Source organism: Populus trichocarpa, chromosome 14 (genome assembly GCF_000002775.5).
Source record: "Populus trichocarpa isolate Nisqually-1 chromosome 14, P.trichocarpa_v4.1, whole genome shotgun sequence".
NCBI classification, from domain to species: domain Eukaryota; kingdom Viridiplantae; phylum Streptophyta; class Magnoliopsida; order Malpighiales; family Salicaceae; genus Populus; species Populus trichocarpa.
The window spans coordinates 7,077,022-7,092,729 of record NC_037298.2 but is presented as its reverse complement, the minus strand read 5'-3'; the positions used below and the strand labels follow the sequence as shown (position 1 = coordinate 7,092,729).

Sequence of the window (15,708 nt, the reverse complement as noted above, 5' to 3'; positions counted from 1 at the left end):
TTGTTTAAATTAAAAGGTTTTTAATTTATCACCAAATTTACTCCCCCCACTACATACAAAATTTATTTTTCCTACATGGTTACAAGACAACTGCACAGAATATTTTATACATCACGGAAAAAAAAAAACAAAAACAAAACAGAATGAGAGAGACTACATAGGTTAGAAAAAAACCTCAGCCAAGTGAGAGCATCGTTGATGACAAACTCATGAGCTAATGGACAGCCGGTTTTCAATTTCTACAGTTTGTTAGTCTATACAAGCCAGTACTGTGACTACTGTCAGCCTTTGTTCGTCTTCTCCTTGCCTGCAAAAGCATCATCCAGGTGTTAAGATGCATCTCTGTGACAAAATTTTACCAACATGAACTGAGCGATCACAAAGCTTACCGAATATGCTTGATTTTAGTGGGAACCGGAGAGATGACCCTTTCAGTTTTACCTCTCTGAGTTGCCTCCTTTTGCCTGGTTTCTCGACTTCTGCAAGAGCACTGCTACTCTCTCCTGTTAAAAGATCAGGTCCTTTCTTCACCTTTTCATGATAAACAGCAGGTGGTGCAAGCCTCAGCTGAGGCATGCTTTCTATCTGTACTAATTTCTTATCTTTTTGGAGACTAGACAAGATCTCAAACTGCAGAAAATTCAGGATGAGTTTTGATCAATTAACAACTTCTAACCATGAGTGGTGTAACAATAACAATTAAGCTACTCATTTACCCGTGATATTTGCTGAAGCCCATAGGAATTCTCTAACAAATCTTCATGTGGGTGTAAAATGCTAGTTCCATGTGCTCTCCGTGGTCTCGCGGAAACCTTATTCACTAAACCATTCTCCGGAAGTGCTGATTTGTTTCTAGCCCCCCTTTGAGTATTCTTCTTAGGCATGCAAACAGGACATCCGGATAAGTGGCCCCTACTTGATGACTCATTTTCAAGTTCGCAATCAAGATGAGTTGCATGACCACAACTGAAAACTCGAATACGGAAACTGGAATTCTTTGCAAGTGGGCAGTTGCATATACAACATACAGTACTTCGGGGAGCATAGCCATGAGACGCCCCCTTCTTTAGTAAGCTCATGGTGTAAAATGTGTCATCCTCTATCAAGGACTTGGCAGTATCCTAAAATGCATAAAATATGAGTTAGTAGAAATTTGTGAATTAAGGTTGAACAGCTCATAACCGTCTGGCACAAAGTTCATAAAAAAGACAAATTCTAAGATGAATAGATAAAGAAAAAATTCAAATGACCAAGTTAATAGATCATAAATATATACCAGAATTCTTCTTTCAAAGCCATATGTTCCAAGCATCCCCAGTATCGTAATTTTGAAATCACCAAATTCCTGGCTACCATTATCAGAGAGGAGTTTTGACATGATAGTTGGAAGGCGAATGTATCCAATCATCCCCTCGACAATCTCTTTGATGAACATAGAAAACAATTTCCTCAAGGAGTGAGCACCTTTGCAAGATCTGGAGATTTTCCACTTGATTACCCATGCCCCATCATCCTCTTGGGAGCCCAGAACTTCACCTAGCACTCCACTGTAATTCTTTGCTTTTGATGCCCTTCTATCTGAATAGGAATCCATCAAAGGCACACAGAACCTGCATTTTTATATATATGGAAAATTAGGAAATGAAAAATGCATATACTGTTCCCTTCCACAACAATATCATTCTTGGCAAATGTAAAATAGATAAAACAGCAAGCATAAAGGACTGGTGGAGCAAAGCCAGAAGCATGAATAATACAAGATCTAAAAGGAGATGCATGTTCTCTTAATGCAAATATAGAAATTACCAAAAGAAAACTCATAAGATGCAATTGAGAAATTGAAATTCAAACAAAACAGTGGTTGACTTGACCAATTAATTAAAAAAGAGTGCTTTGTACAGTTGCTCAGCTGTTGACTTGTTTCAAGTGATAACTTCCATTACAGAATGAATATATCACTAGTTATGGCAGTTCCTATTAACCAGATGTTAATCTCACACATTCTCAAATAATACAAAATTAAAAGAAGATGAAAAGGTTCACATTGTCATTCTTGGAGATTTATCAAAAACCACATGCATTATGTGTTTAAGCTGCAAAATCAAATAAAAAAAGATTATTTTATATGAAAAGGTGTTTTTGCCCTTAAGAGAGCTGAAATGTTTAAGCATGCCCAGGTGTGCTTTTACCAACAATATAATAGAAGATGAAAAGGTACACATTAGCATGCCCAGGTGTGCTTTTACCAACAATAGAACAGCATTTGTTAACGCAAGAAAACATAAAATGCAGACAGGAACATTCTCAGCTTCCTCTTTCAAAACTATGCACAGGCAAAACACAGCACACATAGCGATATCCTGGCAGCTGGCTATAGTACTCGAAGTGTTCTGTCGTATATCATACACTGCTAGTTAATGTTCTGAACGGTAACAAAAGATGTGGACTTTCACTAGGAGAATAGAAGAAAAATAAGAAAAAAGGTGAGTCGATAATCAGTAAACTTTTTCTTACATCATAGACAGCTTGTTAATGTTCTGCATGGTGACCAAAGATTTGGATTTTTTAATAGATGTACTGAAGAGAGAAGAAAAAAAGGTAGAAGAAATATGAAAAATCTTGTCTGAGGAGTCACAAGCAAACTACTGTTATATATAGAATGTCACACAATGCATGTAATCAAATTAATAATCTATATTGAGCTTACGAGTCAAGTAATCTGAACCAGAGCATCTCAGATTCCTCAGGTTGTAAACGAGGGGTGTTCCGCTGGCATAATCCAATACAGGCATTTAATATACTGCGTATGTTGTCCACCTGAAGATAAATATTGCAGAGTGCATTAAACATCCATTAAAAGCATGCTTTCTTATCAGGAAAAAAAAATTAAAACCATATCATAAAACTCCATAAATCTGTCAACCTCTTTCAATTTTAAAACAGTGCTGTAATGATCACTACTGGCAGAAACACTCATATCTGAAACCACACTTTCCACAGCTGACTCTAGCTCTGGAAAATTATCATTGAGACCAGAAAGTGTGAGTAAAAGAGCACTTCCAGCATCACCAACCCTTTCCAACAAAAAGGCAGCAGCATCTATTATCCCATATTCCTGGCACTTGCGTAAACAATGTTCCACCCGATAGCTATCAAAAGTCCCTAAGAATCTGAGAACTGAATTGCGCTCAAACTGACATAATAGCTGCAAGAGCAAAATGCAAAATACTAAGAATCTAACCCAAGAAGTGATAACACCATTCTTGAAAATTCTGAAGTGAAAAAGCAGCAATTAGAAGTGCAGGAAATTAGAAGTTATCATAGCAAACATAATTCTGATAAAAACAATGCAATTAGTCAAGCAATAATTGCATAAAATTGCACGTAGATGATTATATCCCACAAGGAAAAAAAAAAAGGCAGCACCTATATCACAACCCAAACCAATACAACATTTATTTGACTGAACACTTGAGCTTATTCATTTCCTTTCAGGCGCACCTTGAGAGCAAATTTGAAGAGACAAAATTAAGAGTTACGTAGACCATGCGATCAGACTGAACACAAACCCTCAAAAAAAAAAAAGACATGACAATTTTTTAATGTTTCAGAGGGAGTGGTGTTGCAATGTCATTCAAATCCAATCAATTGCTTTTAGGATAACAGTAGATGGGCTGACCTCAAAATAAAGCTCAATCATATCATCATTCACATGAACAGGATTATTCCGCATGAACTTAGGAAAATCAGAGATCCTTTCCAGATAAGCTGTGAGTCCTTTTGACTGATCTTTCACCCTTCTTCCATCAGCAACATCTATATCATCAGCTTTTTTTAAATTAGAAAAGTCTAAGGTTCCAGACAAATGAACCTCGATGACAGTCTTTAAATACAGAAAAAGACTCTGTGGATGAGAGCGTAATTCAGAGAGGATATGTGGACTTTCAACACGAAAATGGTCAGTGACCAAGAAGAATGTTCCCTCTCTGGAAAAAAAATCATAAGATCGATTAGAGAAGAAAGTTCCCAAATAACAGAAATCTGAAATAAGAGAGTAAAAATTGACATGTCTTCTTACAAAAAAATTTAAAAAAATTTACCTGCTTAAGACAAGCAACTCAGGAATCCTAGAAATTACAGCTGATCGAAAAGCACCACTATCATTGTCACTCAGCTTTTCTAACATATTGTTAATGTAGGCAAAAGTATGAATGGGTTCGTCTACGTCTTTCATATAGCTATCCAAGGCAGCAAGATACTGATGTCTGATGGTATGAATTAAGCCACAAACCTGAAACCCATATTAGAGCCAATGGCATGATGCTACCAAAAAGAGAACTTGATATAAGAAACACTCTCTGAAACAATAGCACAAATGTGATCATGGCATAGATACCTGGTGAAAGTGTGCTTTCTCACATAGCTGCAACACATAAGACTCATTCCAATCAGTCTCAGGCACCACTTCCAGAAGTGCAAGCACCTGTTTCTCTCTCTCCTTTGAAGTTTCAATGATGTGTGCAGGAACACTTGGTGGGACAGTACTTTCTGATGTCAAGTACTCCAAAATTTGACTCAGCACAACTTTTGAAACATGAGCTTTCCTACATGCAACATGGTATGCAATGAATTCAAACAGATTTTCCAAGTCTTTCTTTGAGGGCCATGCATCCACAAATCGAGTATCAACATTATCAACAGCAGACTCATCTGCTCGGGATATATGTTTTTCGGTAATTTGAACAAGAGCATTTATAGTATTCTGAATCCATAAATTCTGACTTTCAGCCATAATATTGTTTTCTTGCTTAGCCTCCATACTTGTGTCAGCACCATCTTGCATAGAGAACTCACGTTTCAGATTTTCACCATCTAAAAAAGCACACCTCAAAACATCTAAAGTTGCTTCAGTATCTAACTGTAAGAGATGATACAAGTTCAGGTATGTTCCTTTTGACACTGCCTGTGGATTAGAGGCATCGGAACTCTCCAGCAAAAACTGCACAAGTTCGGTCCTAAGAGATGACAGACGTGTGACAGGAAGAGCCCCATGTCCTGCAAACACAATGCTTCAAAGTTTCATAATCATTCATGAAAACCAAATTACACATTGAACATGTACTTTATCCGTATGCCACTTGTGATCATTTATTCCAAAATGCAAGCAGTTCATCATTGGTTTAAACAACGGAAATATTAATTTTGAGAGTGAACGGCCAAAGTTCCTCCTACATGGAGAAACTTCAAGTTTAACCAACCTGTTATAGATGAGGATAAAATGTTGACAAGAAATATCAAGTAATGACAAATTATTTAGAAAGTATATGCTTATCAGAGTACACTAGCCAAAAAATCGTGTCGTGGGTATCAAGTTACATAATAGCCAGTACCATGATCAATATATACTTATATAAGAACCGGATTGGATAAAAGCTGAGCCAATAAATAGGAAAAGGATTGTAATAAAAAACTTCAAACATGACGCTAGCTATCTATACTATAAATTATAACATCATGAAAGATATTATTGTTTTACAAAAAACAAATAGACTTTGTCAACAAGAGCCTCTTACTTGTCTTAATAAACAAATATATAAAATTAGAAGTTTCATATATCAAATTTAAAGAGCAAAAGCTATCCAGAACTTGGCACCATTCTAAAGTGTGAATGCATGCTGTCTTCAGAAAATAATGACTCCGAGCTCGCATAAATTGTTTTCAAAAACACATGCGCACACACACAAAAGGCTTGATAATAATCTAGTGCTCCTCGATAGTCAATTCTCAGAACATTAAATACCCAACTTAGAAGTTGATTTGAAAGTTTTTTATGACAATCTATCTAATGACAAGAATTGAAAAGGAGAGAATTTTGTAATAGTTGAATCAAATCAAGGTCTATCATAACTTGAATGATACCTGGTGGAAAGGCGAGACCTAAAAAGCAGTACTTCAGATAAACAAGCATCCTGTACCTGTAATTGAGTTCAGTAGTAAAGGGTAACCATACAGAATAGAGAAGCCATGGTCAACGAATCAACTTACAATTTATTTTTTGATTAAAGTGAAGAGGGAGGTAAATTGATGTGATTCGTTTTCTTGGATAATTTTATGTAGTGTGATTCTCAATTAAATTCACTTAGGAAAATTAAATTCACGCAAAAGAATTTCCCCAGTCAAAACCTAACATGTGAAAATCCCTGCCTTGTTAGCAAGCTTATAGATGATATATTTAATGCAGGATGACATTTACTCGAAATCATTGAAGTTTTAATTTATTGAATCTGTCATGGGTTAAGGCCATGTACCCAAGGGCAGCAGCAGTCTCTTGTTGACTAGTTCTTGAAACAACCAATAGCTCCTCTAAAGGTGTCCTGAAATCATCCAATCCTTTATTGAAAAGATACACCAAGGCACCATATAACCCATGCTCCCGGCATAGCCTGACAACCTAAAAGACAATATACAATGATTATTCACCATTCTTGGTGAAAAAACTATAGCAAACATATAGTTTGAACAAGGGAACAATTAAGAAAAACCTGATTAAAATCCAAGGAGGAAATGTCCATGTGAAGGACACATTGCTCAACTCGCTGCAACCACCCTTTGCTACTGTAATGCTCTACTAGGGCTTGCATAATCTTTAAAGGTGTAAGAATAGGAAGATGAAAGAAAAGACATTACAGTGAAAAAGTTAGCAACCAGATTGGAAAAATCAATGAGGGTAAACAAAACAACAAGCATCAAGCAATACCTCAGGGGGTAGAGACCCCAGCATATCCCTCAATATATATGGCTCCAAAAGCTCCAAAAATGTATCTAAAATACAGAAAAATAAAGATTCAAAAACTGAGGCTTCCACTCAACAGGATAATCATCGCATGTAGCATCAAAATAAGAAGAAAAGTACATGCAATTTGCAGCATCAATTTATTGAAAAGGGCATTCACTTCATAGCATTAATTGTAGAAAATTGCACACCCATAACAAGAAAACTTAAGCAAGCACAAAATGAACAATAAGGAAGAGGCTACATCCAATCTATAAAACTCAAGCCTCAAGAAGTGACAGAGAGATGTAATGCAACTAGCATCTAATTGATTGATTCAAAATTGCTACATGGTGGAGCAGTCAAAGTTCAAAGTCCAGAATTAACCAAATAAGCACAGAATTTTATGTAATCTGAAGGGGTACCTCTATGTTGAACAAAGACAAATTTAGAGAAAATTTCGTCAAAAAGGATGTCAGTCCGCTGTATATGGACACAGAATTCTACAGCAACACCACCGACACGTGTGAACTGTTCTTTTATTTCAGAGTGCACTGAGTTGCTTCCAGTCTTTGAGTCATCTTGTTGTTCCGCTTTTCCAATTTGATTGCAAAAAGCCACTGAGATATAAGAAAATACTTCATCTACATATGACATAAGCAACTCTACCAGATATGGCATTATGGCTTCCTTTACAGCATCTACTGATTTAGGAAGGTCAACAACACCATGAGCTTGGCCATCATAAAGTGTCATTGCCATGTTCAAGGCACCCATCCAGTCACCTGCTCTTCGCAGAACCTGAATACGCTCTTTCCATGGGAGAAGGCGGGAAACAATAAGATGTGTTGGTCCAAGTATGTACACAGAAGCTCCCCTTACACCTATACAATTGTGATAAGCTTTCTCAGGGTTCCCATAGATATTGATCAAGTGTGTATGATATGCAGCTAGATCATCTCCCCTAGAACCATCAACAGCAAAACTAGTTTGGTGAATCACAGTGCCATCCTTTGCGAACAAATATAGTTGTCCTGTTAACGTGAGAACCACCAGCATCTGGGAAGGGAACAACCCTCATTAACTTAAGTTTTAAAGATAAAATAAACCACAGAGCATGCGCAAATGTAGTGGAGAAAGCAAAAACAATAAACAGTGAACAACTAGAAACAAATAGATTTGCCAAAAAAAAACACATACATGATCATCCAACCAAGCCACACCTATGGCTGCACTGTCAAGGGACCATTTTCCATAAACTTTTAACTCAGATTTGACCAATTTTGCCACTTGCACTTTTCGATCCCAGGCAATTGCGAGCAATGAGACTCTCTCTGCCACATGTTCTGGAACATTGTCTGCAACAAATTCTTTTTAGAATACTGTCCACTAGAAAATTTAAGAAACTCTGCAGGCCATACCAGGTGATGAACTATGTGATTGTGTGGTACATTTCCATGCAGTGTAAGGCATGGAACCCTCTCGAACTCCATCTGGCCTAGAAAGTTGTGCATATACCTGTAAACTGGGACTGAGCCTAACCTGTAAAAAAGGCATGGTTTCAACACATTGTGAAGAATAAACATCCACAAATAAGCAAACATTAATTCACAAAACAAAAGGTGCATGGAACTTGCAGAATTATCCAGGGACTTCATACCACCAAAGCAGTTTGATGAGTGACAAATATGACCACACCTTCTTCAACCAAAGAAGAGCCCTCATTGAATAGTTTCCAACCTGCATCTCCCCCAACTACACCACCCATCATGCTACTAATGCTGGTGGATGATGCTGAAGAATTTCCCTGTGTGGCTGGCAAAGCACCTCCACAAGATTCATCAAGAAGAAGGGGTGAAGCTGATAACACAGTGCCCGTTCTTTGTCCATCAAGAAGACACTATAACAATCAATTAACATTAAGTCATTAATTTGGCAAGTACAACACATACCTACCATATGCTGACTCAGATTAACACATTTTACTGCAAGGCATGGGCGTCCACCATTAGCCTAGAATGGTGTCTTTACCTGTGTTTTGAACGAGAACCTGTTAAGCAAGGGAACCACTGAGAAAGCATGTAGCAGAACCAGACCCTTGCTATCACCAGTAACTGCTTTAAACTGACGAGTAACTTGAGAATCCTGGCCCAGAAAGAATGCATGCACAACTGGTGCAGTATGCTCCCCAGTAATAACTTTTGCTGCTGATGCCCTCTGGACATCCCAAACAGTAATGTGACCATCTCCGTAACCAGCCAAGAGCATGTCTCCTTGCTGATTAAAGCACATCGAAGTCACTGGGGCATGAGATCGATCACCTTGTAAACCAAGCATTAGCATCTGGAAAAGGAGTAAGATGGTTCAGTGGGTGATGCTGACTAACTATAAGGATAAACAAGAACCTAACTTGCAAAATATCGACAATGACAATGTTTTGCAGCTGTGATTTTCCTTGAAAATTGGATATTCAGTTAGCATTAGAAGTTTGTTTCACTACAGTGAATTTCCTAGTAAGCAGGAGCCAGAAGAGTCTATTGAGAAAAGAAAACAAAGATTTTATGCACGCATATAAATTAAGCCCATGCCTAAAGCACAACTTAAAAAAGAAACACTATAATCTCATGCAAGTACATTTATGAAAGTCCTTCAAATTACTGCTGGATCTAGGATTTCCTTATTCCACATTGCATCTATGAACAAAATAGGTCTCGTCTCAGGAAGCACGTATCTAATTGCACCCTCAAAAGAACAAACCTTCCCGTCCTTCAATAAAAGCAAGAAAACAAAAGGCAAAGACATCCACTAATTAAAAAGAAGCAAGCCAAAAGCCACATGCAACATAAACTAAAAGCAATATGAGTGAACAGAAGTAACCTTTGCATCCATGTTATCATCATTATGAGAAGAGTATCTACTAGGGACAACAACAATGACACCTTTTGACATTCCCACTGCAATGTAGTTAAGATGAACAGCCAAAACTTGAGGTGAACCATGATCTCTCCTAAATGTTTGGGAACCAACAGTTTGTGTAATAACATTATGAGAATCAACATCAAAATATCCTAAACTAGTTGACCCCCTCCGAACACCCTCAAGTCTCATAGGCTGAGCAGCCGCACCCTCCTCCCAATGCAATCCAGTATAGGCCATTTTCTTCTCGAGTTCTTCTGCCAATTCAAGCGGCTTCAGACTAGACTTCCGTTTCTTCTCCGCCCTTTTACTAATCATCTCACTCTCCAGTTGCTCGATTCTCTCCTCTACAAGCTCCGAAATATCACTCATTGAACTTGCATCATCACCATCATCAATAGTAAAAACACCTACCCCATCATCTTTAACCTCGTCCATATTTTCTTCCAAATTATTTCCCTCTCCTTTCACCGCCTCGTCTTTAAAGGAATCAACATTATTCAAGTTAATAATATCTACTTCACTCGAATCACTCACTTCCACAAATTTATCTTTAGAAACACAAGCTGCATTTTCATCATCCAAATTTAAGTTAGCATCAGAATTCGCGGTCGAACCAGTATTATGCAACATATCTTGACCACTATCATCACCAAGCCGTACTTCCCCCTCGATTTGAAAAACTGGCTCTCCTTCACTTTCACGTGAAATCTTCAAATCCTCTTCTGTATTCGGAATCGCATTCTCTGCTGTAGCAGATTGAAATAATCCACCCATCTTCTCCTCTGACTGGGACTGGAATCTTTCAATTGAGTCTCCGTTCGATGAATTTGACACAATTTCATGATCGCCACCACCACTGGAGCCTGATTCTGCTATATCGAGAATCGTCTGGAAGGTTCCACTCCCGCTGCTCAATCTCCTGGACTTGATCGCGGCGGCATGCGGTGTCGGAACAGAACGAGAGGCAGCAGCTGCCGCTGCAAGGGCTGCCCCTGGCTTCGCATTCGATCTCACTCCACCGAAAAGCGATGGCAACTGTCTAGAAGACGGAGGAGGAAGGCGCCACGGTGAATTAGTAATTCGAGTAAGTGAAGTGGGTTTTAATTGATCCTGGAGAATTTGTGATTGTGTGGAGGAATCTAGTGAGACGGCGTGTTGGAGGTAGGAGGGAGGGAGATCTGATTGTTTGATGGAGGGTGGGGATGAAGGAGGGGAAGAGGAATCGGAGTCGTTGAGAATTTCGTCGAGAGTACGGTGAGGGACGGAGGTGTTATCGGTGTCAGAATCGGAGGTGGAATGAGAATTAAGGAAGGAGTCAAGGTCGAGTTCCATAGGGAGTTTGGTACTCGTTAGTTTCTTAGTCATGTTTATTTTCTATCCGGTAGGATGATGTTTGTTCATTTATGTATGTGACTGCAGAAGAAAAGGCTGCTTTGTCATCACGGTAGAGAAATTTCTTGCTTCTTCCTCTGAGACCGGGCTATAGAATTGCTCCGATCGTCTCCATAGTATTCTACTTTTCTTCGCCACCGGTATCACTGCAAGTAAAAAATAAAAAGCCGACAACTCGGCGTATGAAATCAACGACCCCTCGTTTAAGGAAATGTTTGGGATATTAGTAGTCATTATTTAAAAAACATATTAAAAAAATATTTTTAAAAAAAATATATTTTTAATATTCATATATTAAAACAATTTAAAAATATAAAAAATAATATAAAATTAAAAAAATTAAATTTTTTAAAAGCTCAACGACTTCAAATATTACCTAAATTCTTTTTTTAATAGTATTAAAATTAAAAAATTAATAACAAGGGTAGTTGTCACCAAGACATTACAAAGATTGAAACAATATGACTTCTAACAAAATTAAGTAACTAATTATTGCAAGAAATTCAATTTTTTTACATGGATTCACTAGTCTTTAACATATTGATAGAGAATAAATTAATTTTTAAAACATGTTGAATTAACTATCATTCTTAAAAGCAAAATAAAACTTAAATTCACATTTAGGGTTTTTTTTTCATATTTTTCACTTTTAAAGTGTATTTAAATAACTAAATTACCTTTAAAATTAAAAAAAATTAATTGAGATTCAGGGGTATTTTTATATTTTCATTTTGATTTTCTAGTTATTATCAAGTTAAAAGATGAGTAGTTTGATAATTTAATAAATATAAATATTATTTTTTAAAAAAGTGATTAATGCATTCATTGCACCTGCCAGCGAAAGAGTTGTGGTCGCGCTACTCGAGCAATGTATAAGGAGGCTTTCAGCAGCTAAAAAATAGCTTTCGAGACGGCTTTTAAACCGTCTCGACAGCTCCTTCATCTCTAAGCGTTGTGTGGTTTAATGACTGGCTTGAAACCAATAGCCTTTTTTTTTTTGTTCTCTCACCTTCTTGAAATACGTGTTCAATCTCTAAATTTTCAAAGTAACCCTTGAATTTATTTTTTCTTTGAATTTAGTCAATGTTATTTTGATTATTATTTGTTTTATTTGAATTAATTTATAAAAATAAATTTTTTTTCCTATAAAATTTTAAAATACAAAATTATCCTTGAGTATTAGGCATTATATTATTTTATTATAGGTTAATTGAGTATTTTTACTATATAAAATATAAAATTACCAATCTAACCTCATATAATTTGTAAAAGACAATTATATATAATTTGTAAAAGATAATTGTGTTATAATAAAAAGATCACCCTGCCCTCAATATCTAGTTCAAAGGTTTTTTTTTCTTTAAGAGTAATTTTATAATTATACTATTCCATTGAATAATAATTTGTATCTAAAGCTACAGTAATTTTTTTTAATAATAATAATGATGATTGCATTCTTATATTTGGTCGTGCAATTTTTAAAACTATAATATAATTGATCATTTAAATTATAATAACTTATTACAGTACAAGCATTACATAAAAAAAGTGATGTAATGAACCGTTACATGATGAAGAGTAATCTTACAAGGACCTTCTTGCAATTTTCTTTTATCATAAATTGAATTATAAATTTTATAAAGTACACGGATTAAAAGAATAATAACTCATTACATTACAAGCATTGCATAAGAAAGTTACGTGATGAACCATTACACACGATGAAGGGTAATCTTACAAAGACATGCTTGCAAAACAATATCCCAGAGACTGAGTTATAAGTTTTATAAAGTACAAGGACAAAAATAAATTTCTAATAAAGACCAATTTATAAATAAAAATAGAATTTAGGAACGAAAATAATTTTTCAAAAACTACAAGGACTAAAATAACACTCTGATCTTCTACATTACATTTCTAAAAGTTTTGCAACCAAATAAAAAAAAATAGTAAATATTTCAATTCCATTCCATTATATATAAATTTGTTCTATAATTATCAAACTCAGTATCACCTGGTGAATCAATCAACATGGTAGCTTTGTGAAAACCAGGTTTTATTTCAAAAACATCCATGAAATGGTAGGGGATTGAACATGTACCAAACACATCCATGAAATGGTAGGGAGTAGAGCCAGCAAAAGGAATTTGTAGTTCCCCAAGATTGAAAGTATGTGTTTTATATATGATGCAGAATACTTTTTAACAAATTTGCTTATATTAAAATATATATTTTTTTAATTTTTAACATTTATACATCAAAATTATAAAAATAAACACTTAAAATGTTATACAGTCTCTAAAGACCAAATCAGGTAAGCTGCTTCTTCATTATAAGAACAGTACAGCTCAGAAATTTTTTATGACCCTATGCCACCATCAATGGTATCCATGATGCGAGCACGCAGGGTCCATGGAGAAAAACGTTAAATGCTCACTTCGCACATTACAAGAGCAGTACATCCAATAAATTTCGATTGACAAGTTCGGGTTTTAACTATTACTTAATAAAGATGCTGCTATTAATCACTTCACTACAGGATGACAGCGTTAGCAAAGCAAACATCTATAGAAGTAGCATACTCGATTTACCACAATTGCCCAGAATGCATGCATATACCCGGCAGAAGAGTATCGGGCATCAACAATGGTCCCCGGACTTGCCCGGGTAAGCAAATAGCTCAAGACAGACATTCTAGTTCTTGAATAGCAAAATATTTCAAAGAAAATACGCAAATACAACAATCCAAATCATAAAAACTCATTACTATCAAGTATCAACATGGGTTGATAGCTACTGCATGATATGCAAAGACGCCCTGTACATGACACTAATATCATTGCGTAGACAAACAATAATGTCATTGATTTGTAATTGACCAAGAAACTAAAAAAAAAAAAAACAGAATTGAAGATTACGGAACCTGTCTAGTCTGGAAAAGAACTTTAAAACAAAACCATTTTTAAGCCAATGACAAAAAGCTCTTTGAAGCATTCAAAGGGAAATATCAGATTACACTGATCTATCTAAACATGCAACAGGATAGCAAATAATTAAACCTACCATCAACAGTGACCCGTCAGATCAACACTAGGAAACATCATAAGAATCAAAACTCATCTAAAAAACTTCTATTTTATCTAGAAGCACCATCAGGTCATGAAGATAAAAATACAGGATTCTCTAACAAGTCTTACATTCACCAATAAAATATTTATAACGACAAAAAACTGCAATATGGTGCAAAAATTGTACTCTTTAAACCACTAAAAGCAGCAGAGGACTTGTGCATTCTGAAAGGAGCTCCTAATCAAACAAGCTGAATCCCATGTCTTCATCCTCACTTTCCTCCTTAACTGGTTCCTGTAAAATTCATAGAACAAATCACACAACAGTTAGAAATATCAAGCACCTCAGACAACCACCACCCAATTCAACAAATCCGATTTGTTCCTTTCTTCTCACCTTCTTCTCCTCAGCGGCGGGAGCATCGGCGGGGGCAGTTGCACCACCAGCTGGGGCAGCAACAGCAACAGCAGCACCACCACCAGAGCCAACATTCATGATGAGGTCCTCGATGTTGCGCTTCTCAGCAAGCTTAGCAAATAAGCCTGGCCAGTAAGATTCAATTTGCACATTGGCTGCTTTCACCAATGTTGCAATCTTTTCTGCCTATTAGCAATAGTTAAAGAATCCAAGAAATCCGCTTTATAAAAAAAATCACAAGCCCTAAAAACTTATTTGAAGAAACCGGATAGCAATAGTATTATTTATCTAGTTTTTGAAGGATACAGTGATGGAGATGTTCTCATCAAAGAGAATAAGAGCAGCGTAAGTGCAAGCAAGCTCGCTACCGGACATCTTTCTTTAACCATGAAAATCATCAAAGAAAATATAAGAAATCAACAGACAAAGTTTCCACAATTATCAATTTAAACACAGAAAAGTAGAACGATCACATCTATCCATCTATCTATAAATAAAGAGCGTAAATAATTGAGAAGAGAAAAGGAGCTTTTACCTTGTGAAAATAAGATCTGAGATGGGTTGCTTCTGTCTGTGCCCTAACCTTCGCCTGCGCTGCTGCAACACAGAATAGTATCTAGGGTTTGGGAATCAGAGCGAGAGAGGAGTATTAGAAGCAGTCTGAGGCGGGCTTGAGTGTTTTACGGGGCTCAGTGTTACAAAGGCTAGGCCCATTATGTAATACTCGCATGGTGATAGATTATATTTTCACTCCCATATATTCAGTTATGTTACACTTCGACCCATGTATTTTAAATAGTCAATATCAGCCCTCATGTTTCCAAAAGTTCTTACTCCGTTGACCCGTTAAGAGCCCGTTTGGTATTGGTTCGCAGCAAGCGCAGCAGGCTTAACTTCTTTCAACAATGGCTTTCTGACTTTTCTGATAGGGGAAAATTACAAACTAGTCGAACAAGTTTGTTTCTCATCCTCAACACGGATGCTTTTAGAAATATGTTAAATGTAAAATTTCTTCAACTAAATTACATTAATTTTCATGGAAGTTTTGAACACTTTCCCAAGAATTTGATATGGTTATGTTGGCATAGATTCTCTGTGAGATCCATACAAAATCACGTATGCTTGGGGAAGTTGGTGGT

General features: G+C 36.4%; 2 protein-coding genes across 3 annotated transcripts; both read right to left on the bottom strand.

Moving 5' to 3' along the window:
• On the bottom strand, positions 1–11,270 carry LOC7455362 (uncharacterized). Its single transcript, XM_052446915.1, has 19 exons — positions 9,650–11,270; positions 8,804–9,115; positions 8,433–8,672; positions 8,194–8,314; positions 7,973–8,130; positions 7,198–7,831; positions 6,758–6,822; positions 6,543–6,644; positions 6,309–6,451; positions 5,920–5,975; positions 4,397–5,055; positions 4,101–4,291; positions 3,680–3,986; positions 2,924–3,205; positions 2,708–2,817; positions 1,277–1,610; positions 717–1,121; positions 390–630; positions 1–307 (listed from the first exon to the last, which is right to left on the bottom strand). The coding sequence occupies exons 1-19, from the start codon at positions 11,054–11,056 to the stop codon at positions 282–284; spliced, it is 5,793 nt and encodes a 1,930-aa protein (XP_052302875.1). The 5' UTR covers positions 11,057–11,270; the 3' UTR covers positions 1–281.
• Positions 11,271–14,199: 2,929 nt separating this feature from the next.
• On the bottom strand, positions 14,200–15,264 carry LOC18105252 (60S acidic ribosomal protein P1). Of its 2 annotated transcripts, XM_006375326.3 has the most exons (4): positions 15,105–15,264; positions 14,876–14,948; positions 14,549–14,755; positions 14,200–14,446 (listed from the first exon to the last, which is right to left on the bottom strand). In XM_006375326.3, the coding sequence occupies exons 2-4, from the start codon at positions 14,942–14,944 to the stop codon at positions 14,390–14,392; spliced, it is 333 nt and encodes a 110-aa protein (XP_006375388.2). In that variant the 5' UTR covers positions 14,945–14,948; positions 15,105–15,264; the 3' UTR covers positions 14,200–14,389. The 2 variants fall into 2 exon arrangements, with proteins under 2 accessions (XP_006375388.2, XP_006375389.2); XM_006375327.3 differs by lacking the exon at positions 15,105–15,264 and having other exon boundaries at positions 14,876–15,076.
• Positions 15,265–15,708: the final 444 nt, after the last annotated feature.